This window comes from Chiloscyllium plagiosum, unplaced genomic scaffold (assembly GCF_037043375.1).
Source record: "Chiloscyllium plagiosum isolate Xiang-an unplaced genomic scaffold, Cpla_swu_hap1 HiC_scaffold_5, whole genome shotgun sequence".
NCBI lineage: Eukaryota > Metazoa > Chordata > Chondrichthyes > Orectolobiformes > Hemiscylliidae > Chiloscyllium > Chiloscyllium plagiosum.
The window spans coordinates 48,653,357-48,679,654 of record NW_028270143.1 but is presented as its reverse complement, the minus strand read 5'-3'; the positions used below and the strand labels follow the sequence as shown (position 1 = coordinate 48,679,654).

Sequence of the window (26,298 nt, the reverse complement as noted above, 5' to 3'; positions counted from 1 at the left end):
TACTCAAATGTTAGAAAGTCAAAGTGGAGTAGTCCTTAGTCTACTAAAGTGATTTATGGTCATTTTTGATTAGTTGGGGTGTTGATCTGTCCTCAGTCAGGACAATTGGTGAGGTGTCCAGAGTGAATGAGCATGAAATGCAGAGAGCAGGCATGGTTTGGTGAGCGTGAGTGAGAGGAGTGGGTGAATCTACTTCAAGCAGTCTGGTAGCATCTTGTGCCATCGGTTCCTCTGTTAGTCCTGAGGAAGGCAGATGGCCCCCTTTCCCATCATACAATCCATCAGGACTCCCAGGCCCCTGTCTGAAAATTATGTTACCAACTTGTCTGTTTTTGCCATGCTGTTTGTAATTGAACAACAATAAGTGAGGGTAGTTCCTAGATGCAGTGTTTGAAAGAGTGTACAGCTGGGGTTTAAATATGGTACCCATGACATTGGTGCCTTAAGATCCTGGCACCAGTAAGCACCTCTGCCCCTGTTGAGCACAAGATTGCATCAGAGTGCACCGTGGAGGCAGGAGAGTAGCAGAGAATTGCATGCAACAGTTTACCAAAGCTCCCGGAAGGAATAACTCCATGAAACTGAAACTCTGAAATTGGCGCAGCCCAAAATATTAGAAAATCCACCTTCACTCAGTTTGGGGCTGATTTTACCATTAACCAGTGAAGCGTTCATTTCGGGGAGTCATGTAGAATGTAATAGGCTTTCTTATATACATCTTTACCACATACCTCATTATGTACCATGTCATCTGGAGAAATAAATGCATTCACACGTTACATCATTTGTTATTCATTTTATTTATTTAAGTTTCAGTACATAAATACTACCTCTTTATAAGTGAGATTTCATATCAGGAAATGGCAATACAGAATTTATTCCAACAGGATCTTTGAAAGCTATCAGATTTCCCTTATTCTAAGAATAAAGTGAGTATTTCATATATTTTAATATATTTAATATACATGTAATTACTGTAAAGATCATAAAGGTAATTCTATTAATTTTCTATGTAAGATTAGACAGGGTAAATATAGGTACGATGTCTCTCATGGTAGGGGAGTCCAGGACCAGGGGCACAGTCTAAGGATATAGGGTAAACCATTTCGGACTGAGATGAGTAAAAAATTCCTTCATCCAGAGAGTGGTGAGTCACCAGAGATGGAGGTGGAGAGGTCCAGGAAGGGGAGGGAGATGAAGGCGATGGCCCAAGTGAATTTGAGGTCTTGGTGAAGTTGTTGAAATGGAGTTCATTGAGTTTATGCTTTGGCTAATCAATGACCTAATAAGAACGCTTCTGAACACTGTGTAGAATATTGGCCATCTTAAGAAAGTATATGTTGTGAATAAAAGGAACCCACTGGATACATGGTCTCCAAATTTTAAAAGGCATGTGATGAAGTGCCACACCATAGGTTAATGTAGAAACTAAAATCTCATGGTGTAGGAGTAACACATTGACATGGATAAACGATTGGCTGGCTAACAGGAAGCAGGGAGTAAATATAAATTAGTCTTTTCCAGATTGGCAGGATGTAATGAATGGTGTGTCACTGGGCTCAAGTGCTGGGAACTCAACTGTTTACGATTTGTATAAAGGGCTTGGATGAAGGAACTGATGATATGTTTGCCAAATGTGCTGACAACTCAAAAATAAATAGGAAGATAAGCTGTGAAAAGATGCATGGAGGCTACAAAGTGATATAGATAGGTTAAGTGAGTGGGCAGAATGTGACAAAATGGTGTATAATGTAGGGAAGTATGAAATTGTCCATTTTATAGGTAGAATTTTAAGAAAAGGATATTATGTAAAGGGTATGGGATTGCAGAGCTCCGAGATTCAGAATGATCTGGATGTCTAACTGCCTGAATCACAAAAGGGTCATATGTAAGCACAGCAAACAATTAGGAATACTAATAGAATGCTATTGTTTATCCTGAGGGGAATTATTTAGAAATTTAAAAAGTTAAGCTTTGGTTAATCAATGCATTGCTAAGACCACTTCTGGAACACTGTGTAGAATATTGGTCACCTTAAGAAAGTATATAACTGGCTAGGGTTGAAGTCCCATCTGCTCCAGAGGTGTGTCACAACAGGTCTGAACAGGTTGACCAGAAGTAAATGTATTCGAAGCTGTTCATTGAAGGTTCACCAAACTAATACCTGGAATAGGCAGGTTGTCACATGAGAAAAGGTTGGCTAGGCTTGCATCTGCTGGAGTTTAAAGGAGTAAAAAATAACTTAATTGGTGCATATAATCTTGGCAGGATAGGTATGGAGAGGTTGTTTCTATTAAATGGGAAATTCAAGATCTAAAGGGTCACTGGTTAATATGGTTACATGTTAAAACGGAGCAGAAGTGAAGTTATTTTCTTGCATAGGTCTAACATTTTGGAATTCCCTTCCTGATAAGGCAGTCTTTGAATGTTTTTAAGGCAGACATGGATGTTTTCTGGTGAAACAAGAGGGTGAAATGATAGAACATAGAACAATAAAGCGCAGAACAGGCCATTCGGCCCTCAATGTTGCGCTGACCTGTGAACTATTCTCAGCTCGTCCACCTACACTACCCCCAAATCATCCATATGCTTATCTAAGGGTTGTTTAAATCTCCCTAATGTGGCTGAGTTGACGACATTAGTGGATAGGGCATTCCATGCCCTTACCACTCACTGTGTAAAGAACCTGCCTCTGACGTCTTAAATCTATCACACCTCAATTTGTAGTTATGACCCCTCATACAAGCAGACATCATCATCCTAGGAAAAAGACTTTCACTGTCTACCCTATCTAATCCTCTGATCATCTTGTATATCTCTATCAATTTCCCTCTTAGCCTTCTTCTTTCCAATGAGAACAGACCGAAGTCTCTCAGCCTTTCCTCATAAGACCTTCCCTCCAGACCAGGCAACATCCTGGTAAATCTTCTCTGCACCTTTTCTAATGCTTCCACATTCTTCCCGAAATATGGGGACCAGAACGGCACACAATATTCCAAGTGTGACCGCACCAGCGTTTTGTATAGTTGCAGCATGATATTGCAGCTCTGGAACTCAATCCCTGTAAGAATGTAACCTAACACACCGTATGCCTTAACAGCACTATCCACCTGGGTGGCAACTTTCAGGGATCTATATACATGGACACCAAGATCTCTCTGCATATCCACACTACCAAGAATCTTTCCATTGACCCAGTGCTCTGCCTTCCTGTTATTCTTCCCAAAGTGCATCACCTGACATTTAGCTGCATTGAACTCCATTTGACACCTCTCAGCCCAATTCTGCAGTTTATCCAAGTTCCCCTGCAACCTGTAACATTCTTCCAAACTGTCCACTACTCCACCGACTTTAGTGTCATCTACAAATTTACTAATCCATCCACCTATGTCTGCGCTTAGTCATTTATAAAAATGACAAACAGCAGTGGTCCCAAAACAGATCCTTGTGGCACACCACTAGTAGCCGGACTCCAGGCTGAATATTTGCCATCAACCACCACTCGCTGCCTTCTTTCAGAAAGCCAGTTTCTAATCCAAACTGCTAAATCACCCTCAATTCCATGCCTCTGCATTTTCTCCAACAGCCTACCATGTGGAACCTTATCAAAGGCTTTACTGAAGTCCACATGCACCACATCAACTGCCCTACCCTCATTTACATGCTTGGTCACCTTCTCAAAAAACTCAATGAGGTTTGTGAGACATGACCTGCCCTTGACGAAACCATGTTGACTATCTGAAATCAAATTGTTGCTTGCAGGTGTCAGGTGTCAGCAGGAATATGGATTTGAATTACAATGAGATCAACTATGAACTCATTAAATGGCAAAGCAGACACAAAGGACTAGATAGCCTGTACTCGTTTATATGTTTGTATGTTTCTTCCCCAGCTCCTCCACATTCTTTAAATCCCACCACACTGGTACGTCAGAGAGAGGGGAAAGATAAAGCCAAGTCAAACCTATCCCACAATCCTTGCATATACTTGTTGTCCTGGCCAGACCCACTATAGAACTCCAGTGCTGTCCGGACTATTAGAATTGCTGACAAATCTGGGTGTCTGAAGAGGTGTGCAAGTTCATCCATCCACAACACTTTTAATGGCAGTGGAGTGGACATTGAACTAGGGGGCACCTCCCCATCATTTTCAAATTGCATCTTTATTGGATTAGATTTGAAATCACTGGAAACACTTCTCCAGAAGCCTACTGCAAGGCTACAAATTTAATGCATAAGCAGTTCAGAACTGTTACCCTGTAATCTATACAAAGAAATAAGTTCACAAGTTTGTTATTCATTCTTTTTAATTTTTTAAAAGGCTTCAGTACATAAATATTCCCATTTCTACTGTGCACTTATAACAGGAAGTGGCAATGCAGAATTTATTCCAATAAGATAGCGTTTTTGGATATTATCAAATTTCTCCACTTCTTAAGAATAAATTCTAGTACTTCATATTTAATATGTATATAATTGCTAAAAAAAAGCCATAAAAATTATTTAGTATGCTTTAATCAATTATAGGATTTAATGTGATTCTAACTAGTTAAAGCAACAATGTAATTTAACTTCTCTGAGCTCTATTTCTTTTGAAAGAGAGCTCAAGGTTCCTTTGTAAATCTGTGCTCAGAAATGGAATTAAACTCTACGTTCTAGTCCTCTCACTGTTAGTCACAAAGAACCTAATGTAGAGGTTAGCACCCATTTAAATGTAGTGAACCAGTTGAAATTGCTGGTGCTTTTGAATTTTAAGTGATAATTATGAGAGGACTTAATAATTGTACAGGAATGGAAATAAGTCATAGAAAAGATGACAAGAAGAAATTGACCACAAGGAATACATTTTCCAACTAAACAAGCATTTAAGAAGAGTGCACAGATCTTGAAGTAAAATCTTTTTTACTGCATTCTATGCTTGAAATTAATCCATTTCAATTGTATGATATCTAAAAGAAACAGATTCCACTAGAACAGTATAAAAACGAGTGGAATGACAAATGATCAGTTGATCCATTAAATCCTTCCTTTCTTTAGTTTCCCATTGTCATTAAAATATTCTCTTCAGCAAAATTAGTGACACCATAATAAATGCAGCAAAAGCATAATCTGAAAAAAAAAAGCTCTGTACTCTCAGACTACTGTGGGAGATTAGATAATGGTTGTAAATCCTCTTTTCATCTTCAAAGATATGAAGAAAATGTTGATTACAGTCCAGATTTTAATCCAAGATGGAAAATGTAAGAACATTTGACTTGGACCTCCTTGCTAGGAGTGGTCAACATTTAAATTTTCCTCTTTTGGTTTCTTAAAAACTGCTTTCTGCTTTTTAATGTAATTGTCTTATAAACTGGTTTCACAGGAACTTTGCTTTTCACTGGTTTCCTGTCACCTGTTAAAAAGGAAACAAAATATCAAGGAAAATCAATATATTTTTGATGTTCTATGCAACCTGCATATCCAACAATCTTACAACAACAACCACCAAGAGTATTTTGTGTAACATGGGCTAACAGTTTTAAAACTCTGGGTTGAATAAGGAGTTGGAATTGGCCTGTCACAAAGGTACTATTACAGGGGATTTCAACATGCAGGTAGACTGGGAGAATCAGAATGGCACTGGACCCCAAGAAAGGGAGTATATGGAGTGTTTCCGAGATGCATCCTTAGAACAGCATGTACTGGAGTCCATCAGGGAGAAGGCAATTGTGCAATAAACCAGATTTCATCAGGGACCTCGAAGTAAAGGAGCCATTAGGAGATAATGACCATAATATGATCAGTTTTAATCTGCAATTTGAGAGGGAGAAGGGAGAATCAGAAGTGTCAGCATTTCAGTTGAACAAAGAGAACTATGGAGTGATGAGGGAGGAGCTGGCCAACGTTCAGTGGTTCAATACCCTCGCAGGGATGGCAGTGGAACAACAATGGCAGGTATTTCTGGGTATAATGCAGAAGGTGCACGATCAGCTCATTCCAAAGAGGAAGAAAGATCCTAAGGGGATGCAGGGGTGGCCATGGCTGGCGAGGGAAGTTCAGGACTGTATAAAGATAAAAGAGAGGAAGTACAACATAGCAAAGATAAGCAGGAAGGTGGAGAACTGGGAAACTTTTAAAGAGCAACAGAGGATAACTAAAAAGGCAAATGCGGAGAAGAAAAATGAGATACAAAGGCAAACTGGCCAAAAATATAAAGAAGGATAGTAAAAGCTTTTTTAGATGTGTGAAAAGAACAAAATGGTTAAGGCTAAAATTGAAGACAGAAATGGGTGAATTTATTATGGGGAGCAAGGAAATGGCAGAAGAGTTGAATAGGTACTTTGGATCTGTCTTCACTGGGTAAGACACAAGCAATCTTCCAGATGTAATAGTGGCTAAAGGACCTCGAGTAATGGATGAACTGAAGGGAATTTATATTAGGCAGGAAATGGTGTTGGATAGACTGATAGGTCTGAAAGCTGATATGTCCCCGATCTGCATCCCAGGGTACTGAAGGAGTTGGCTCTAGATATCGTGGACACTTTGGTGATCATTTTCCAATGTTCTATAGATTCAGGATCAGTTCCTGTGGATTGGAGGGTGGCTAATGTTTTCCCACTTTTCAAGAAGGGAGGGAGAGAGAAAACAGGGAATTATAGACTGGTTAGCCTGACAATAGTGGTGGGAAAGATGCTGGAGTCAATTGGATAGCAGTAACAGGATAGGTCAGAGTCAGCATGGATTTACGAAGGGAAATCGTATGTAACTATGAAGATGGACAAGGGAGAGCCAGTAGATGTATTGTAAATGGACTTTCAGAAAGCCTTTGATAAAATCCCACATAGGAGATTAGTGAGCAAAATTAGGGCACATGGTATTGGGGGCAAAATACTGACTTAGATTGAAAATTGGCAGGCTAACAGGAAGCAAAGAGTAGTGATAAACAGGTCCCTTTAGGAATGGCAGGCAGTGACCAGTGGAGTACCACAAGGTTCAGTGCTGGGACCGCAGCTGTTTACAATATACATTAATGATATAGATGAAGGTATTAAAAGTAATATTAGTGAATTTGCTGATGACACAAAGTGGGGTGGCAGGATGAAATGTGAGGAGGATGTTATGAGAATACAGGGTGACTTGGATAGGCTAGGTGAGAGGATGGATGCATGGCAGATGCAACTTAATGTGGATAAATGTGTGGTTATCCACTTTGGTGGCAAGTACAGGAAGGCGTATTACTATCTAAATGGAGTAAAGTTAGGTAAAGGGGAAGTACAATGAGATCTAGGTGTTCTTGTACATCAATGAAAGCAAGCATGCAGGTTCAGCAGGCAGTGAAGAAAGCTAATGACATGCTGGCATTCATAACAAGAGGAATTGAGAATAGGAGCAAAGACGTCCTTCTGCAGCTGTACAGGGACCTGGTGAGACTGCACCTGGAGTATTGTGTGAAGTTTTGGTCTCCAGATTTGAGGAAGGACATTCTGGCTGTTGAGGGAGTGCAGCATAGGTTCACGAGGTCAATTCCCAGAATGTCAGGACTATCATACGTTGAAAGATTGGAGCGATTGGGCTTGTATATAATTATTTAGAAGGACGGGAGGGGATCGGATTGAGACGTATAAAGATTATTAAAGGATTTGACACTCTGGAGGCAGGAAGCATGTTTCTGCTGATGGGGGAGTCCCGAACCAGAGGACACAGCTTAAAAACAAAGGGTAGGCCATTTAGAACAGAGTTGAGGAGAAACCTCTTTACCCAGAGAGTGGTGGGTGTATGGAATGCACTGCTCCAGAAGGCTGTGGAGGCCAAGTCTCTGGTACTTTCAAGAAAGAGTTGGATAGAGCTCTTAAGGATAGTGGAATCAAGGGTTATGGGGATAAGGCAGGAACAGGATACTGATTGAGGATGATCAGCCATGATCATAATGAATGGTGGTACTGGCTGGAAGGGCCAAATGGCCTACTCCTGCACCTATTGTCTATTGTCATAAAACAAGATCATCTTGGTTAACTGCAAATTATTATTAAATGCAAGTAAACATGGTAATACGAGATACACCGGGCTCTCATCTTACTGTTACGTCATTGAAAAGATGAGTAGCTACATGTGCTTTGTTTTTTTTAAATCTAATCAACTCCTCCCAAACTTTGTTTTTTTATGCCCGGGGTAATAGCTCCATGATACCATCGCAAATCTTTTCCAGGGTGCTCAAGCCCTGACACAAAATTTGTTGTGATCATTAATGTTTAAAGAAGAAATCCAAACACCAATTAAGTCTCAGAACTATGTCACAAGATTTAATACCTGTCACAAAAGCTTAATTTATTGGATATAGAAATAGAAATTCAATAAAGTGGGGGGGAGGGGTGCAATCTGTAAATTGTAAGGGTTTATACCAGAAATTTTGTTCTAATCTTTGCTCTAACCTTGCCCACGCCCCCTACACACTGCCCAAGAGCTCCCTTATCTTACAAAATTCTAAAGGCTTATTCACTGTCCTCCAGAGTTTACATTAAGTTCCCTTTGTTTTCCAGCTATTCCTCCAAGAGAAGACTCTACGGGGATCCTTCCATGAGCTTTTGGCTACATCACACACTAACATTTCCTCTACAACAATAGATACTTCAGTGCTCTGTTCAGCTTGCTGGCATTTTGAGTATAATTTGTGCTGGAAATGGTAATCCCTTCTCCATTGGTGTTGCACAAAAATGAAGCAATGCAAACCCCAAGTCTCCTTTGTTGCTTAAAACTTAATAACCATTGATTTTATGTACACACAACACGTTCTGCTGGGGTGACAATGGGTCACTTCCTCTTATCACACACCTTGAAACGATTTGCAGGTTAATAATGGCCTGTTGTCAGACACTGCCCAATATGGGATACAGAATAACCTGAAAATACTTTTCATCATGTCAGCAAGAGTTATGTTTGCTATGTTGCTAAGTTGTTGTGGAAAGGAAATTTGGAGAAATAATCCATTACATGGATATAGTCTTTCTGTACACTGAAGAGATCGGTTGCTACTAAAATCCAAGGGATGGCTAGGACGTTGTGGAGGCGTGGATGCTCTCTCCATTGCTTCATTTGACATGCCTGACATGAACTTACAAGTCTTCAAATATCCAGATTCATCACTGACCAGTACACTGACTCAAATACCTGTTGGCTGGTGTTGAATACCCATGTGTCCCTGGGATAACTTGGATACAATATCTCCGCACAATGCTTTTGATACTACGAATTATTTACTCTTGAAAAAGACTTGTTGTGATATAATAAGTGGGTCTCTCTATGGCCAAATTGAACAAATCATCTCAAGTTTCTTTCACACAGCCAGGTCATCAGAGCATAAACTGAAAGAACTGTGGGGATGCTGGAAATCTGAAAGAAAACTGGAAAATCTCAGCAGATCTGGGAGCATTGTGCAGAGAAATCAGAGATAACATTTTGGGTCTGGTAACTCTTCTTCAGAACTGATAGTAGCTCAGAAAATAATGGTTTTTGTGCAGAAGATGGGTTGGGGAAAGAGTAAATGATGGGTGAGATGTAGAGCTCAGAAGAGAGAGAAACACAATTGGATAGACAAGGGAGTGGTTAAAGATCAGTTTGGGGGATGAATAGCTGCTAAAGGGGACTATTAGTGACTGACAATGGGTAGTGCATGGTAGCAACCCATGTGATGCCAAAGCCTCGTGTCATGGAGGGAAGGTGCTGGGCGAAAGCATGGAGAAAGGTGCTCAAGCCCTAAAGTTGTTGAATTCAATATCAGGTCCAGTAGGCAGCAGAGTTCCCAAGTGGAAAATAAAGAACTGTTCTTTCAGCTTGCACTGAGCTTCACTGGAGCACTGCAGCAAGCCTGCATAGATTTGTTGACCAGAGAACACAGCGGTGAGTTGAAGTGGCAAGCAACAGGAAGCTCAGGGTCTTTATTCCAGACAGAGCATAGGTGTTCTGTCAAGCAGTCACCCAGTCTGCACTTCGTTTCCCCAATGTGGATGAGACCACATTGTGAGCAGCAAATGCAGTCGACTAGATTGAGTGAAGTGCAGGTAAAGCACTGCTTCACCTGGAAGATGGATTTGGGGCCTTGGATAGTGAGAATGGAGGAAGTAAATGGACAGGTGCTATACCATCTGTGGTTACAGGGGAAGGTGCCATGGGGGAGGTGTTGGGAGTGAAGGAGGAGTTGACTGGAGGGAATGGTCCCTGTGTAAGGCTGGAAAGGGAGAAGAGTGGAATGTGTGACTGCTGTTGGCATCCTGCTGGAGATGGTGGAAACGCAGGGTAATGATCCTCTGGATGTGAGTGTTGTTGGGAATAGTAGGTGAGGAGAAGGGGGACCTTAGTGCTGTTGCAGGAGGGAAGAGAGCGGGTGAGGACCAAAGTGAGGGACATGAGTCAGATCTAGCTGAGGTCACTGTCAATTACAGTGCTAGGGAATCCTTCCTCTCAAACCAGCTTCCCTGGGCCCACTTCTTATAGGAAGCCTCCGAAGAAAGCTGGAGTTGATTGCATTTGGCAACCACTTCTTACCTTGGTCCAGAACAAATGAAACAAGTGTCATTATTATTATCCAAATATTCTCATAGACTAGGTTACCATTTTGAAATGGTAAATTAAGCATCCAAAACATGTTTAGGTTAGATACTTAAGCTTTGACAATCAATCCGTGCCAACTTCATTCCCCCGACCCACCATTACTACCCCCAATCCTTTTAGTTGACTATTTCTACTGTTTTACCTGTATGTATTGATGCTTATTCTAATTTATATGTGCATGAGCTGGTTGTGGATGTATAATGTCTCACTGAAATGTTAAAAAGCACCTAATATCAGTTATAAAGCAGTTAAATATCATCTAAAAATCTTAATCATCATAGCGCCATACAGCATTGAAGTTGTCCCTTTAGCCCACTACGCCTATGCTAATCAACAATTACCAAACTACACTAATCCCATTTTCCTGTACCCGGTCCGTAGCCTACAATGCCATCCCATTGTAAGTGTTCATTCAGATACTTCTTAAATGCTGGAAGAGTACTTGCATTTTACCCACCCTCTCAGGTAATACATTCTATATTTCTACCAGCCTCTGGGTGAAAAAATCTTTCCTCAGATCTCCTCTAACCACTTATTCCTCACTTTAAGCTTATGCAGTCCAATCTTAGACACATCTGCCATAGGGAAAAGATTCTCATGATCTACCCTATCTGTGCCTCTCATGATTTTTTATAGTGCAATCAGATTCCCCCCTCCACTTTATTCACACCAAGAAAAACAAACCCAGCCTATCCAATCTCTCCTCATAACGGAGATTTTCTATCCCAGTGAACATCATAGTGAATCTCCTCGACACTCTCTCCAGTGTAATCATGGGTTTGATATGGATACTTTGAGGTGGGACTGCACATGGAACTTTTTTATTGCAATATTTAGCTGGTTTCATCTGCTCACCAAAATATATGTAAAAGAACTTGGGAAAAATAATTGGTTTTTTAACACTAACCATTTGATTGACATAGGAATATAGAACAGGAGAGGGCTATTCAGTCTCTTGAGCCTGTTCTTTCATTCAATGAGATCATGGCTGATCTGTGGCCTAACTCCATATATCTGCCTTTCATCTACATTCTTTAATACCTTTACTTAACAAAATTTAAAAATGGAGAGAGATAAATTTAACAACTAATCCAACATCCACTGCCATTTATGGAAGAGGGTTCCAGACATATACTAACTGAAATAACTCCACAGAGGCCAGTATCCCATCACCAAGTCTCTCTTTGTTTATACATGGAGAGTCCTTTATGCAGATCCAGTTTCTGCAGAGCCAGTTCTTAGTTTGAACTGGATGTCTGACATTCCTGTTCTTATCTGTCAGCCAGGGCTCCCTCATTGGACCTGATTAGCAGATCCAATGAGGGAACTTATTTTCTGGGGTCTACCTGACTAACCTCATTACAATCACTACACTACCCTTTGTGTATAAAAATGCTTCCTAACATCCTCTCCTGAATGATCTGGCCCCAATTCTCAGACTATGCCCCCTTCTTCTAGAATCTCCAAACAGTAGAAATGGTTTATCTTTAATCTACCCTGTCTTTTCCTGTAAATAGCTTGAAAATTCTGATCAGAGTACCACTTAACCTTCTAAATTTTGAGGGAAAACAGGCCTAAATTGTCTATTTTCTCATCATGACTTAACCCCTGAAGTCCAAGTATCATTTTTGTAAGACTACACTGCACTCCTTCCAAGGCCAATTTATTCTTCCTAAAGTGTGGTTTCCAGATCTGCTCACTGGAGTCCAACTGAGGTTTAACCAGGGTGTTGTTGATTTAAAGGCCAGCATTCGATAAGCTTTCTTGATTATTTTCTGAATCTGTTTTTGATATTTCAAAGATCTATGCACCAGATCCCCCAAATCTCTTTGAGCATCCTCTGTATTTAACTTCACACCATCTAGAAAGTACCCTGACCTATCTTTATCAGTCTAAATTGGATGACCTCACACTTGCTTACATTGAACTCCATCTGCTACAGTCTTGCCCATTCAATTAGTCCCTCAATAACTCTTTATGATTTTATATTTGCAAGTACACAGTCTACAATGCTGCTTTGTGTCATCAACAAATTTTAATTTTTTTTTAGCCCACTATACAAGTTGTTATTAATGGTGTGAATAATTGAAGCCCTAACAGAGATCCTTGTGGCATATCATTGGTCAAATTTTCAGGATGTGACCAAAGGATAAACAAGATTTCACTTTGCCCCTGAGGTTTGCTGCTAAAAGTTGAATGAGGTGTAAAGTATTCTCAGAGGTGGAGCCTCAAAATTTGAACATTGAGGAAGATTTGGATGATCTGCTAACATTCATGGACAAAATGTTTTAAAAATGATGATCTACTAAATGTATATGAGGTATGGTCATGGTTGGATAAGTTTAGAAAACCATGTGGCTATTTCCATAGAAGATTTAAACAGACTATATGCAAGACTGAAATAATTCTGCTTGTACATCCTAAACTCAGTGCTCGCCTACCCGTTATCCCTATTTTCTACTCAATGCCACTCAACCAATTTCTGAGCCATGTCAGCAATATGGCCTCAATTTTGAGGATTTCTACCTTAGTTAAAGGTCTGTTATGTGGAACGTCATCAAATGTTTTCTGGAAGTCCATATAAAACATCCAAAGACACTCCCCATTCCACTATCATACTGCCTCTTCAAACATTTCAGTGAGATTTGTCAGGCATGAATACATGCTGGCTCTCCCTGATAACTGATACATTTGAAGTTTTCATTACCCCATTTTTGATTATAAATGCCAACAATATCCCTGCCATAGACACTAGGCTAGGTGGCCTGTAATTCCCCGGTTTTCATCTTTCGTCTTCTTAAAAAGTGGAATGATTTTCAATTTTCCAATCCAGTGGGACAAATCCTGTATCTAGGAAATTCTGAAAGATTATAGTTGAGGCACCTACAATGTGCTGTCCTGCTCCCTTTAACACCCTTGGATGGAAACCATCAGGTCTGCGGGATTTGTCACACTTTAATTCCATTAATTTCCTCATTACCAGTGTTTTACTTTAATCTGATTGTTTCCGATCCACTATTAACTTCCGGCAAGGTCTCCTCCTTTTCTACTGTAATACTGGGGCAGAGTAGTTATTCAACCATTATTGACCCTAAAACAGATCATAAAGATTGTGATGTTGTGATTAATTTGCACGTTTAGTATTTAAGCTGTTTGCTAATTTAAGAGAGATAAATGCTATACTTGTTGATGAATGACTGCACATGTTGTCAGCAAGGGACTCTAGCCTGTGTGAGCCTAACACAATCTAAATGTAGTCAGCTTCACTTAAAGTCAGCTTCCACCTCTTAAAGGGGAGGTGCATTCTGGCTGAAGTGGAAGTCATGCTGGAAGTGTTTGTGAGCAGAATAAATGGTGCAGCAAAGTACATAACATTCTTTAAGTGTATTCAGCATTCTCATCCTGAAAGCCTTAGTAAAGGAGGTAGAAAGGAGGACAGAAAGAGGGAGTGAGAAGGAGATCTCTTTCCTCAGAGAGCAGGAAGTCAATGGCATCAGTCCAAGGACCGGGATGCAGTGTCACAAAAGTTTCAATATCATTCTAAGGAATGGTCAAAGTGTATGAACAAACCCCAGTATCTCAGAAGTATTATAGTACAGGAAGAGCCTTTTGCCCCTTTGTTCCTGTATTAATATTTAATGTACTGCATTTGTATCCTTAAAGATTAACCAATAGCCTCTCAAACTGTTTCACACACAATCCTCGGCATCACTTCGATCTTAACAGCTTCTGCCAAACATGATCAATCCCAATATTCCTTGTCTTACCTCCCATCACACACGCAATAATATAACAAAACAGACGTACATCTCCCAGCTTGTACATGTTGAATTGTAACAGGTACATCGTCCCAATACATTGTACCAGAAAAAGATGGCCATAATTAGTGGCAACTGCTGATGTGATCTCACCGTTATGGGTGCTCCAAGTAATTGAAGATGATACCACAACCATGCATTAGCCTAAACAAAGGGCTCCAGCTCAAACATAGGAAGGAAACTCTGGATGCATTAGAAGAATAACAATGCAATATGAAGCTGCTTACTTATTAGAAAATAAACTGCAGTGTATTACAGGTAAAATTAATCAGTCATTATAAAGGTAAGATGTCATGTTGCGACTTTATAAGACTTTGATTCGGAAATACTTACACTATAGCATTACTTCTGGGCACTACATTATGGAAAGGATGTGGAGGCTTTGGAGAAGGTGCAGAACAGGTTTACCAGGATGCTGCCTGGATTAGAGGGTATGAACTAAAAGGAGAGCCTAGAAAAGCTCAGGTTGTTTTCACTGAAGTAGCAAGGTTGAGAGGAGACTTGATATAAGTCTATAAAATTACAAGATGCTTAGATGAGGTTGACAGTCAGAATCTTTCTCCCCCCCCCCCCCCACCGTTGAAATGTCCAATACTGGGGGGGGGCTGCATTTGAGGTGAGAGAGGGAAAGTTCAAAGGAGATGTGAGGCACAAGTTTTTTTACACAGTGGAAGGAGCCTGGAATGCACTGCCAGGGTGCTGGTGGAGGCAGATACAATAGGAGTGTTTAAGGAACTTTTAGATAAACACACGAATCTGCAAGGAATGAAGATAAATGGACCAAGGGCAGGCAGAAAGGATTAGTTTAATTTGGTCTCATGTTCATCACAACATCAGGCTCGTTCCTGTGCTGTACTGTTCTACGCTTTATGTTTATCATATATGGGTGGGTTTCTCATCACATGAGGAGTTAAACATTTCAAACCACTGAAAACACTTTTTTTGTGCATTTCCAGTTTTGAAGAAGGTGCAAAAGGAGCAGGTGACCTATCCGCCTTGGGGGAAAACAGCTCAGTCAACAACTACTTTTAACATGGGATTTTTTTTTTTTTAAATGGGATTTTTTCCTTTTACTTCTCAGCTGGGTTTTCTGAGCCTTAGAAAAGTAAGCATTTCCAGCACTCCTTGTCAACTGAAAGGAGTAGAAGTACTTCCTTCAGGCAAACATGTTCCTCTGCTTCAAGCTCCTAGTATTGCCACCTCCCTCCAGGATCCTGCCATCTCCACGTTTTTCTTTAACACAAACACATTCTCTTTCTCCCTCTCTCCTTATACTCTGCTCCTTGGCTATGGCCATGGGCTACCAGCCTAACTGTACAACCAGAAACAAACCTGTCAATGAGGCATGAAATGTGGAGGAATAAGTGAAGAGATATAGATAATATCAGCAGATCATAAGTCTCCTGTCTGGAGCTCCCCCACTCTGTACACATTGACATGTCTTCCCTTAATTATCGGGAGCTGGGTGACTTACGTGGTTGACAAATCTTTTGACAAGCATTCAGAGTGATAAAGTTATTGTCATTTCCGCCACAGCCAGAGTAAGTGAATGTCTCACAGATCCCTTTCTCATCGTTGAAGTAAAACCGCAGGATATCAGCTGCACAAGATCCCTTATCATTGGGCTTGGTACAGAATGAGGGTAAAACTGTAAAGAAATTATAGCTTTGAAAATATCTGACTTACTGCAGCACAAATCTATTGTCATTTAAAATGAAGAAAGATATATTATAAAATAGCTACCTGATATTGGCTTGCACTCATTCTGGCAAGATGAAATGTCGTTGAAATTATTATCATTTCCAAAGCAACCACCAAATATAAATTGTTCACATTGTCCTGTTGTAAAGTTATAGAAATATCTCACAAAGGAAGCACGGCATGGTCCTGAATCTGCTTCCAGCCTGCATACTTTAGAAACCTCTGCAATTATAAAAAAAACCCTACAGTTAGATGCATTGGAAAGCAAATATGTTCTCAGTGTTTCCTCCAGCTACAAAAAAACTCACAGAGGATATTACTGCCAACTGTAGATTTAGAATATAGTTCAAGCAAAGTTACCCATTTATGATTGCCACTGTCTTTTTCCAACAAATTCAAAACATCCAGCAAAAGTTATATGAAAGATATTAGGGAGAAGGGAAAAGGGACAATTTACAATGAAATGTCTGCACAAAATTAGTTACAGAACACATCAGGAGATATATTGTTCAAATAGCCAAAAGCTTATATGGAGAAATAAACACAGCAAGTTGGGTTGAAGATTGAAGATTTAATGAATTATTAAATGAGGTGTTTCTGGTTTTATCAATTAAATAATGTGAAGCATAGTAAAAAACAAGGCGAACTGGATAATACCCACCTAAACTGGACAATACCCATAGAATGTTATCATTTAATGTGAAGGAATTGAACACAAAAGCAGGGAGGTTGTGCTTCAGTCACATAGCACACTAGTGAGTCGACATGTGCAGTAGATTAGATTCCCTACAGTGTGGAAACAGGCCCTTTGGCCCAACCAGTCCAGATCAACCCTCCAAAGAGTAACCCACTCAGACCTATTCCCCTACATTTACCCCTACACCTAACACTACAGGCAATTTAGCATGGCTAATTCACCTAACCTGCACATTTTTGGAATGTGGGAGGAAACCAGAGCACCCCGAGGAAACCCACGAGACACAGGGAGAATGTACAAACTCCACACAGACACTAAGGTAAAAACAATGACTGCAGATGCTGGAAACCAGATTCTGGATCAGTGGTGCTGGAAGAGCACAGCAATTCAGGCAGCATCCGACGAGCAGCAAAATTGACATTTCGGGCAAAAGCCCTTCATCAGGAATAAAGGCAGAGAGCCTGAAGCGTGGAGAGGTAAGCTAGAGGAGGGTGGGGGTGGGGAGAAAGTAGCATAGAGTACAATAGGTGAGTGGGGGAGGAGATGAAGGTAATAGGTCAGGGAGGAGAGGGTGGAGTGGATAGGTGGAAAAGGAGCTAGGCAGGTCGGACAAGTCCGGACAAGTCAAGGGAACAGTGCGGAGCTGGAAGTTTGAAACTAGGATGAGGAGGGGGAAGGGGAAATGAGGAAGCTGTTGAAGTCCACATTGATGCCCTGGGGTTGAAGTGTTCCGAGGCAGAAGATGAGGCGTTCTTCCTCCAGGCGTCTGGTGGTGAGGGAGCGGCGGTGAAGGAGGCCCAGGACCTCCATGTCCTCAGCAGAGTGGGAGGGGGAGTTGAAATATTGGGCCACGGGGCGGTCTGGTTGATTGGTGCGGGTGTCTCGGAGATGTTCCCCAAAGCGCTCTGCTAGGAGGTGCCCAATCTCTCCAATGTAGAGGAGACCACATCGGGAGCAACGGATACAATAAATGATATTAGTGGATGTGGAGGTAAAACTTTGATGGATGTGGAAGGCTCCTTTAGGGCCTTGGATAGAGGTGAGGGAGGAGGTGTGGGCACAGGTTTTACAGTTCCTGCGGTGGCAGGGGAAAGTGCCAGGATGGGAGGGTGGGTCGTAGGGGGGCGTGGACCTGACCAGGTAGTCACGGAGGGAACGGTCTTTGCGGAAGGCGGAAAGAGGTGGGGAGGGAAATATATCCCTGGTGGTGGGGTCTTTTTGGAGGTGGCGGAAATGTCGGCAGATGATTTGGTTTATGCGGAGGTTTGTAGGGTGGAAGGTCAGCACCTGGGGCGTTCTGTCCTTGTTACGGTTGGAGGGGTGGGGTCTGAGGGCAGAGGTGCGGGACGTGGACGAGATGCGTTGGAGGGCATCTTTAACCAAGTGGGAAGGGAAATTGCAGTCTCTAAAAAAGGAGGCCATCTGGTGTGTTCTATGGTGGAACTGGTCCTCCTGGGAGCAGATACGGCGGAGGAATTGGGAATACGGGATGGCATTTTTGCAAGAGATAGGGTGGGAAGAGGTGTAATCCAGGTAGCTGTGGGAGTCGGTCGGTTTGTAAAAAATGTCAGTGTCAAGTCGGTTGTCACTAATGGAGATGGAGAGGTCCAGGAAGGGGAGGGAGATGTCAGAGATGGTCCAGGTAAATTTAAGGTCAGGGTGGAATATGTTGGTGAAGTTGATGAATTGCTCAACCTCCTTGCAGGAGCACGAGGTGGCGTCAATGCAGTCATCAATGTAGCGGAGGAAGAGGTGGGGAGTGGTGCTGGTCTAATTACGGAAGATCAACTGTTCTACGTAGCCAACAAAGAGACAGGCATAGCTGGGGCCCATACGTGTGCCCATGGCTAGCCCTTTGATCTGGAGGAAGTGGGAGGATTCAAAGGAGAAATTTTTAAGGGTGAGGACCAGTTCGACCAAACGAATGAGAGAGTGTCGGTGGAAGGGTACTGTTGGGGACGTCTGAGGAGGAAAAAAACGGAGGGCTTGGAGGCCCTGGTCATGGCGGATGGAGGTGTAGAGGGATTGGATATCCATGGTGAAGATGAGGCGTTGGGGGCCGGGGAAACGGAAGTCTTGGAGGAGGTGGAGGGCGTGGGTGGTGTCTCGATCATATGTGGGGAATTCCTGGACTGGGGGGGATAGGACAGTGTCGAGATAGGTAGAGATGAGTTCAGTGGGGCAGGAGCATGTTGAGACAATGGGTCGGCCAGGGTGGTCAGGCTTGTGGATCTTGGGAAGGAGGTAGAACCGGGCAGTGCGGGGTTCCCGGACTATGAGGTTGGAAGCTGTGCGTGGGAGATCTCCTGAGGTGATGAGGTTCTGTATGGTCTGGGAGATGATGGTTTGGTGATGGGGGGTGGGGTCATGGTCGAGGGGGCAGTAGGAAGAGGTGTCCTCGAGTTGGCGTTTGGCTTCAGCGGTGTAGAGGTCAGTGCGCCGGACTACCACTGCGCCCCCTTTATCTGCTGGCTTAATGGTGAGGTTGGGATTGGAGCAGAGGGATTGGAGGGCTGCGCGTTGTGAGGGTGAGAGGTTGGAGTGGGGGAGGGGGGTCGACAGGTTGAGGCGGTTAATCTCCCCGCAGCAGTTGGAATTGAAGAGTTCGAGGGCAGGTAATAGGCCAGCGCGGGTTGTCCAGGTGGATGCAGTGTGTTGGAGGTGGGCGAAGGGGTCCTCGGAAGGTGGGCGGGAGTCCTGATTGTGAAAGTAAGCTCGGAGGCGGAGGCGACGGAAGAAGTGTTCGATGTCACGGCGTGTATTAAATTCATTGATGCGTGGACGGAGGGGGATGAAGGTGAGTCCTTTGCTGAGGACTGATCGTTCGTCCTCAGTGAGTGGGAGGTCTGGAGGGATGGTGAAAACTCGGCAGGGCTGGGAGCTGGGATCTGGTGTGGGTGTGGAGCTGGGAGTGGGGTTGGAGCCAGTACCTGGAGTAGGTGTGATGGTGGGGGGAAATGGGGGTGGAGGCATCTCCTCCCCCACTCACCTATTGTACTCTATTCTACTTTCTCCCCACCCCCACCCTCCTCTAACTTATCTCTCCACGCTTCAGGCTCTCTGCCTTTATTCCTAATGAAGGGCTTTTGCCCAAAACGTCAATTTTGCTGCTCGTCGGATGCTGCCTGAATTACTGTGCTCTTCCAGCACCACTGATCCACACAGACAGTGGCAGGAATTGAACCTGGGTCTCTGGCGCTGTGAGGCAGCAGTGCTAACCACTGTGTCATCGTGCCAGTTGGACTCCTCTTGAGTACCCATATTACTGAAAGTGATTATTCACACTAATACATGATAGGTTGACAGAGGTGCTTTCAATTCACAAAACACAGGGATAAATCACATGAAAAACTATGCAGGAATTCATGCAACTGTTCTGTACAAACTTAAGTTTCTCTAAATTATATGATGTTTTTGAACTGACCAATTTCTACATGAACATTTGACTTCTTTGTAACAGAATGATCCAGCTCACGGACCCTCTCAATAGAGCTTAACAAAGCTCTTGTTTTCCATTTTAGTAAATTATTTTTCACACTTAAATTTTATTAAAGGACTGGCTTGAACTCCTCTGCAGTGCTGTTGGCAACTGCACAGTTGTGTGCAAAACCAAGTCATATGTGATTAGACTTTTCACTTATGTTGTATTATTAACTAAAACCTGAATGTCTATCATGCTATTTATGCTTTACTACATATGTTGGTCCATGTAATGCATATCATAAATTTTGGGTTCTGTGGCTTAGATATCTTGAAGTTTATTTATAAGACCTAACTGTTTACAAGGCTATAATATCACAGACATACACAGTCTAGGTTCTATACTTACTGATGTTACTGTACATTATATGCACATAACTGACTAACTGATGACACAGACACTGACTCCATAACTCAGTAACAGAGGCAAGGTGAGTACCTTTATATTGGAGTGTTTTATATATATTGATTAGTGCTTGTTACCTGGTATGATAAGTGGTTGATGAATTGCAGTTCAGACATATCATCTCTTTTCTGTGGGACTTGATCATTGCCTATTACATCAAGTGGTCTAGACTAGACACAACAACGTAGAATCCTTCCAGAATTCTTTTTGTAAGTGTCAAACTTGATTGCTTTATCTTCATTCACATTATAATTATTGTTTGCATGCTCAATGAAAAATTGTACTGTTTTCTCCCTTCTTTTCAACAAAGTGTCGTACATATGCGTTTGGATGGTGAAAGTGTAAGAGAGAACTGTGTGGGTCTGTCCTCACACCCTGACAGTTGCTGGTGAGGCCAAATCTGTGCAGAAGGCATAGCACAGATTTCACACAGTTATTCAAAAACCTTGGGACAAACAGTACATTCAATCAGATAATGTGACAGAGGATTATGAGGAGAAACAGGCAAAACATTGAACAGCAATTTACTTCATATCTTGGAAGGGTACATTAGTGTACTGCGGACCCATTGTTTGACAATTTGTTAAATCACACCAAACTGAATATGACAGTCAATATCTCAACAATTGCTGCAATGGTCCTACACAAATCTTTTGACTTATCACCTAAAAAGGAAATTTGGTGAAATAGTCAGTCAGTCACCAGATTGAATTATAGATCAGTTGTAGCCTTGCACCCTAGCTCACGAGTCTCATGTAGAAGGAGGCATTTTCTTGATTGTTGAGGTTAATGGACTGACATGTTTCACACAACTAGATTAATTGTTCAGTTTTCTTGTCAATACCAGGCAATGTCTGGGTTCAAGTGCCAATCTCTTGGTGTTTGTTCTATATTCATGTGCTCTATGCAGTCTCATATTTTGACATGGAGCTTGCAGAATTATGACTTGCAATTTTGCTCAGGGATCTCTTAGATATATTTAAGGACACCCAATGATGATAATCTTTTAGAGCTGTTGCTGTTGGTCATTCTCTGATACAGCTGAATCTGTAATGGCTCAGTTATGACCAAAATGTATGAGATCGATACTGTAGCCTGCAATCTTTGCTGTTATAGGCTTGTTACCTTCTGGACTGTAACCATATGGAGGTCTGTAACTGTTGCTATACTGATAACAGCTGCTCCATTTGTTTCAACTTTGTCAAAGATTTCAGGTGTTCATCCCAAGGATCTATATTGGTATTTAAAACAGATAATGCCAAAGCATGGCATTTAGGATCAATTGGAAACCATGGGCTTATTTTGAATGGACTGTACAACACTGTGCCAGTCCCTTAAATACATCATGCATACGATACATAAAGGAATGAAATTTGCTCTGGCAGCAGTGTTGAATTTGGCTTCTACTGTATATTATCCATTTCTTTTAGGATCGAAAACTGGGATGGAAGTAAAGACTTCAGTTTTTCTGGCAGCTTCCATGGGAGATGTTACGTTTTGCACAGGTCTTGTTTGTCTGGGATCTGTAAATGGCATTGCTGCAGTTCTCACTTGGACTTTGTGACACATATGAGTGCCATAAATTGAACTTTGGAAACCTCTTTAGTATTGTTCCTTCACTGACTTTTCTTCACCTGTCCTTATGTGGTAAGTGTGTTGTACTTTGGGTTTCTCTGGCAGATTGGATTTCTCACACATTTTAGCCCGATGTCTACTTATGAAACATATATCACAAAATACTGAACACTGTCTCAGGTGCAAGAAAAGCCAGACCTTATACAAGATTTGGATATCTTGCACGTTCCACTGAATCTGCTAACGGCAATAGCTGTTCTAAAGTCAAGCACATGGCCTCCTGCAATTGTTTATGTTTTTCTTCCATTTGAACATGAATGGTATATTCCTTAGGATTGCCCAGGAGTGCTTTTCAGAAGGATTTGATGTGAAGAAGCAATGACCAGATCTGTAATCCCACCAGTTAAGTTAGCTGAGGTGAAATCAAATCCAGTACCTTTGCATTGACACATTTCTCTGAATTCACCGGATTGTTGGCAGTTTGACAGGAACTCAAGCCGGTGTATCCTGAAATAGACTTGAACTTTAAATTGTTCTTAGATCTGAAAAATTGTGTCAGGACCTTTATAGTCATTGTCAGAAAAACTGATTGGACACTGAAAGGCACTGAAAAATAAAACCAAAGGCATAAACAGTATCTCTGCTTATGCAGCTTCTGCTTAGAACTCAAAGCCTCCAGTTTCAGTAACATCCTTGTAAATCCTTTTGGCATCCTGTCCAATTTAATAATTTCTTTTCTCTAAAAGAGTGACCAGAACTAGACAGAGTACTCCAAAAGTGGCCTCACCAACATCCTGTACAACTGCAATGTGACATCCCAGCTGCTATACTTAATATAATTATTTGTTCAGTATTAAATCAGTTGAACTCAAATGGGTTGGAACTGGGGATGCTAAAACCTGCTTCAGCATCAAGCAACAACCATCAGAAAGAAAGGATGCTAGGGGTCTCAGTTCCCAACTCTATTTGTTATCCATTGACTACAATTCCAAAATACTTACTTGGGCACATGACACAAGGACAAGATCTGGCTCATGTCAAGAGTTAATTATTTGGACTAGGTCCTAGAGCTGTAGAACAATATCTTCAGAAAACAAGAAATTAATATGGTACACAAAATGAAAGAATTTTGTTTAAAAAAAAAAACAAACTGATGTTCTGAAAGTACCTAAATGAAAAATGCTATCTGGGCAACAATACAGGAAATTGGAATAAAGGTTCCCACTGAGAATAAATCCCAGTGAGTGAATAGGAATTTTCAGAATGTGGAGTTACTTATGGAAATGTTTTCAGAGAAAAAACCTTAACATTTGTTTCTTTTTTTAAAAGAAAAGTCTTATAGCAATGTCATTAGATATGAAATTCTCCACAGAATGATCTGCAAAAATACTTTGAAGATGACAGACAGAATGTTCCTTTTCCTGCAAGGTGCAGTTAAGGATGATAACAGAGTGAGAATTAAATAGAAAGATTCCTGGTACTGAGAAAAACTTTCCCAAATCTTGTTGTGTGGCAAACACCTCCTTCTATTGCATTAAAGTCCCAACTCACCCTAGTTACACCTGATTGCCAGTTCTCCTCTCCTCCACTGAGAAACACGACAGGACAAATTTCTAACAGATCAAGCAGAACAGCTACTGTCACCTGAAGATCTCAGAATGTCTGTCCTGGCCATAATGCAACTCTTTTGCCATCCCGACATGTGCCATGATTACCATCCTCCTCTACCCTTCATCCAAGTAAGTCAGCATCAGCAAACCAGCAGCCTCACAACATCATCATACCTGTTCTCAGACCAACTGAGTCACTACTTTAAAACTTTGATACTAATTTGTAACTGACAGACACATACTTCTTACATGCTTCTGCCTAGCCATCTTGCATACAGGGAAAGATATGGCATCTCCCACATCTATACAGAATGCTTTTGTACTTGACACAAACTCATAGCTCTTAGCTCGTTTTATTTAGTGCTCAATTACTTTACCCCTTACTGGGATGTTGCGATCATGTCTGCTTCTGGTTGATTTTGTAGCACAGACTGAGTTCCAGTCAGCCATCCTCTATGGTGACATTTATTTCTTAGTACTCACTAACCTTCATAGTCAATTACACACTGCCATCCACTTCAGCTTTTATTTAAATGCAGTGAGTGAGGCAATTAAAGCAGGAAGTGCTAGAGAAACTGAGCAAGACTAGCTGCATCTATGGAGAGTGAAACAGTTAACATTGAGTCCAATGTGCTTCTTTATTTCAGATTTCCCATATCCACAGTATTTGCTTTTATTAGAGGAGAGGCAGGTGACTTGTGATAGTGAGGAGCATTGATTAGGCAGTTGACATGTCACTCCATGGCAGCACCATGCTATATCAATATCACAGCTGCAGCATGTGCCAGCAGCTTATGCAGCTAACACACTGCATGAACTTCAAGCACATCATGAGAGAAGAGTCAAAATGTAGGTGAAGGGACAATAGTCAGTCTGATGTACCACTATAGTCAGACAACATCTCATCCTATTCCTGTATAGAGCATTGGCTTTCAGGTGCTAGATCCTATGTCAGTCCCTGGATCTACATCCTTGTATAAGGGGATTGAGGTATGGTCAGTCTCTCAGAAAATGTGCAAATAGTTCAAGGACTAAGGGTAGTCCAATATGGGGTACCATGGAGATATCAATTGATGGCGACAGTTTGTGGTCAGTCAAAGATATGCTGCCAATATATTTGTGGACAGGGAAATGGAACAACATAGTCCATCACTGGGGTTTGGTCAAAAATAATTAAGAGTTTTATCAGCAACAGTCCATGTAGTTTGAGAAAGCAAGCAAACCCAGTTTGGGGATGGGCTTAATCGTAGTGAATTGCTGAGGGAATGGTCACTGTGCTTACTGGTAAAAAAGGAAGTCAGGAAAGTTTTTTAAAAATGGCTGACAAATTTAAGGAAAATCTAAAGATATTTTATTCATGCATTAAGAGCACTAAGATGACTAACGAAAATGTAACATTGATCTCAGATATAGATGGTAACTTGTATATGGACGTAGATGTTGTGGATAAGGATCTTAATGAGCATTTTGTGTCTGTCTTCATAAAGGAGAGGGATGATGTTGACATTCTAGTTAAAGAGAACATGTGTCAAATATTCGATACATTACATATAACACAAAAGACTAGACTGACATCCTTTAAAGTGGATAAAAATCTCCAGGGTCTGATGAATATTTATCTACACTATTAATGAGGATCATTTTCTAACCCTCACTAGGTACAAGTGAGGTACCAGAAAATGAGAGATGTGAAAATTGTGTCATCATTCAGATAGACCAGCCAAATAATTAAAGGCTGGTCAGTCTGTCCTCAGGTGGGAAATTATTAGAATCAATATTGAGAAATAAGATTAACTGGTACTCACAAAGGCATGGATTAACCAGGAATAGTCATTCCGGTAGTAGTAAAGAATGGACATGTCTTACTAACTGAATTTTGAGGAAGTATCAAGGAGGATCGACAAGGGTAGTGCAGTGGACGTTATTTATAACAATTTTATTACGACAATTGTGGCGGTGTGTAAGGTGAGCTTTTCCAGCACCACATTCTCAACTCATTACGACAATTGACAAGGTCTCACATCGCAGACTGGTGCTTAATGTTGGATCCTTTGCTGTTTCTGGTGTACGCTAATGATTTAATCTTCAGTATGGGAGACCCAAAAGGAAAATTCACAGACAACTTGCCCATTATCCAAGTGTTTGTACATGTGATATCTTCATGCGAGCCCACTTTGAAGTGTTTACATATAAACTGTCTTATGTGACCGTAAAGGACAACACAGTAGTCAATGACATTGCAAGGCACATAGGTAGGCCCCTTAAGGATGTGACATCTGACTGCTGTGCTGTGAGGTCCCTTATGATAATAATCAAGTTGGCAGGAATCTTGAGGAATCTCCTATCCATCCTTCCATCATTGGTAAATGTTCGATATTTCTGAGTTCACATAAACACTTAGATTGCCCTGAAATGCTTCAACATCCTT

The 26,298-nt window shown here is 41.4% G+C and overlaps 1 protein-coding gene across 1 annotated transcript in view; it reads right to left on the bottom strand.

The window, feature by feature from the left end:
• Window positions 1-781: 781 nt before the first annotated feature.
• The window catches only part of tfpi2 (tissue factor pathway inhibitor 2), a 40,180-nt gene continuing 14,663 nt past the window's right edge, over window positions 782-26,298 (bottom strand). Inside the window, exons 3-5 of the mRNA XM_043689941.2 lie at window positions 16,145-16,324; window positions 15,876-16,049; window positions 782-5,391 (exon numbers count right to left, since the gene is read on the bottom strand). Of these exons, the coding sequence (XP_043545876.2) occupies window positions 5,285-5,391; window positions 15,876-16,049; window positions 16,145-16,324 (461 nt within the window). The 3' untranslated portion in view covers window positions 782-5,284. The remainder of the gene's footprint in view (window positions 5,392-15,875; window positions 16,050-16,144; window positions 16,325-26,298) is intronic.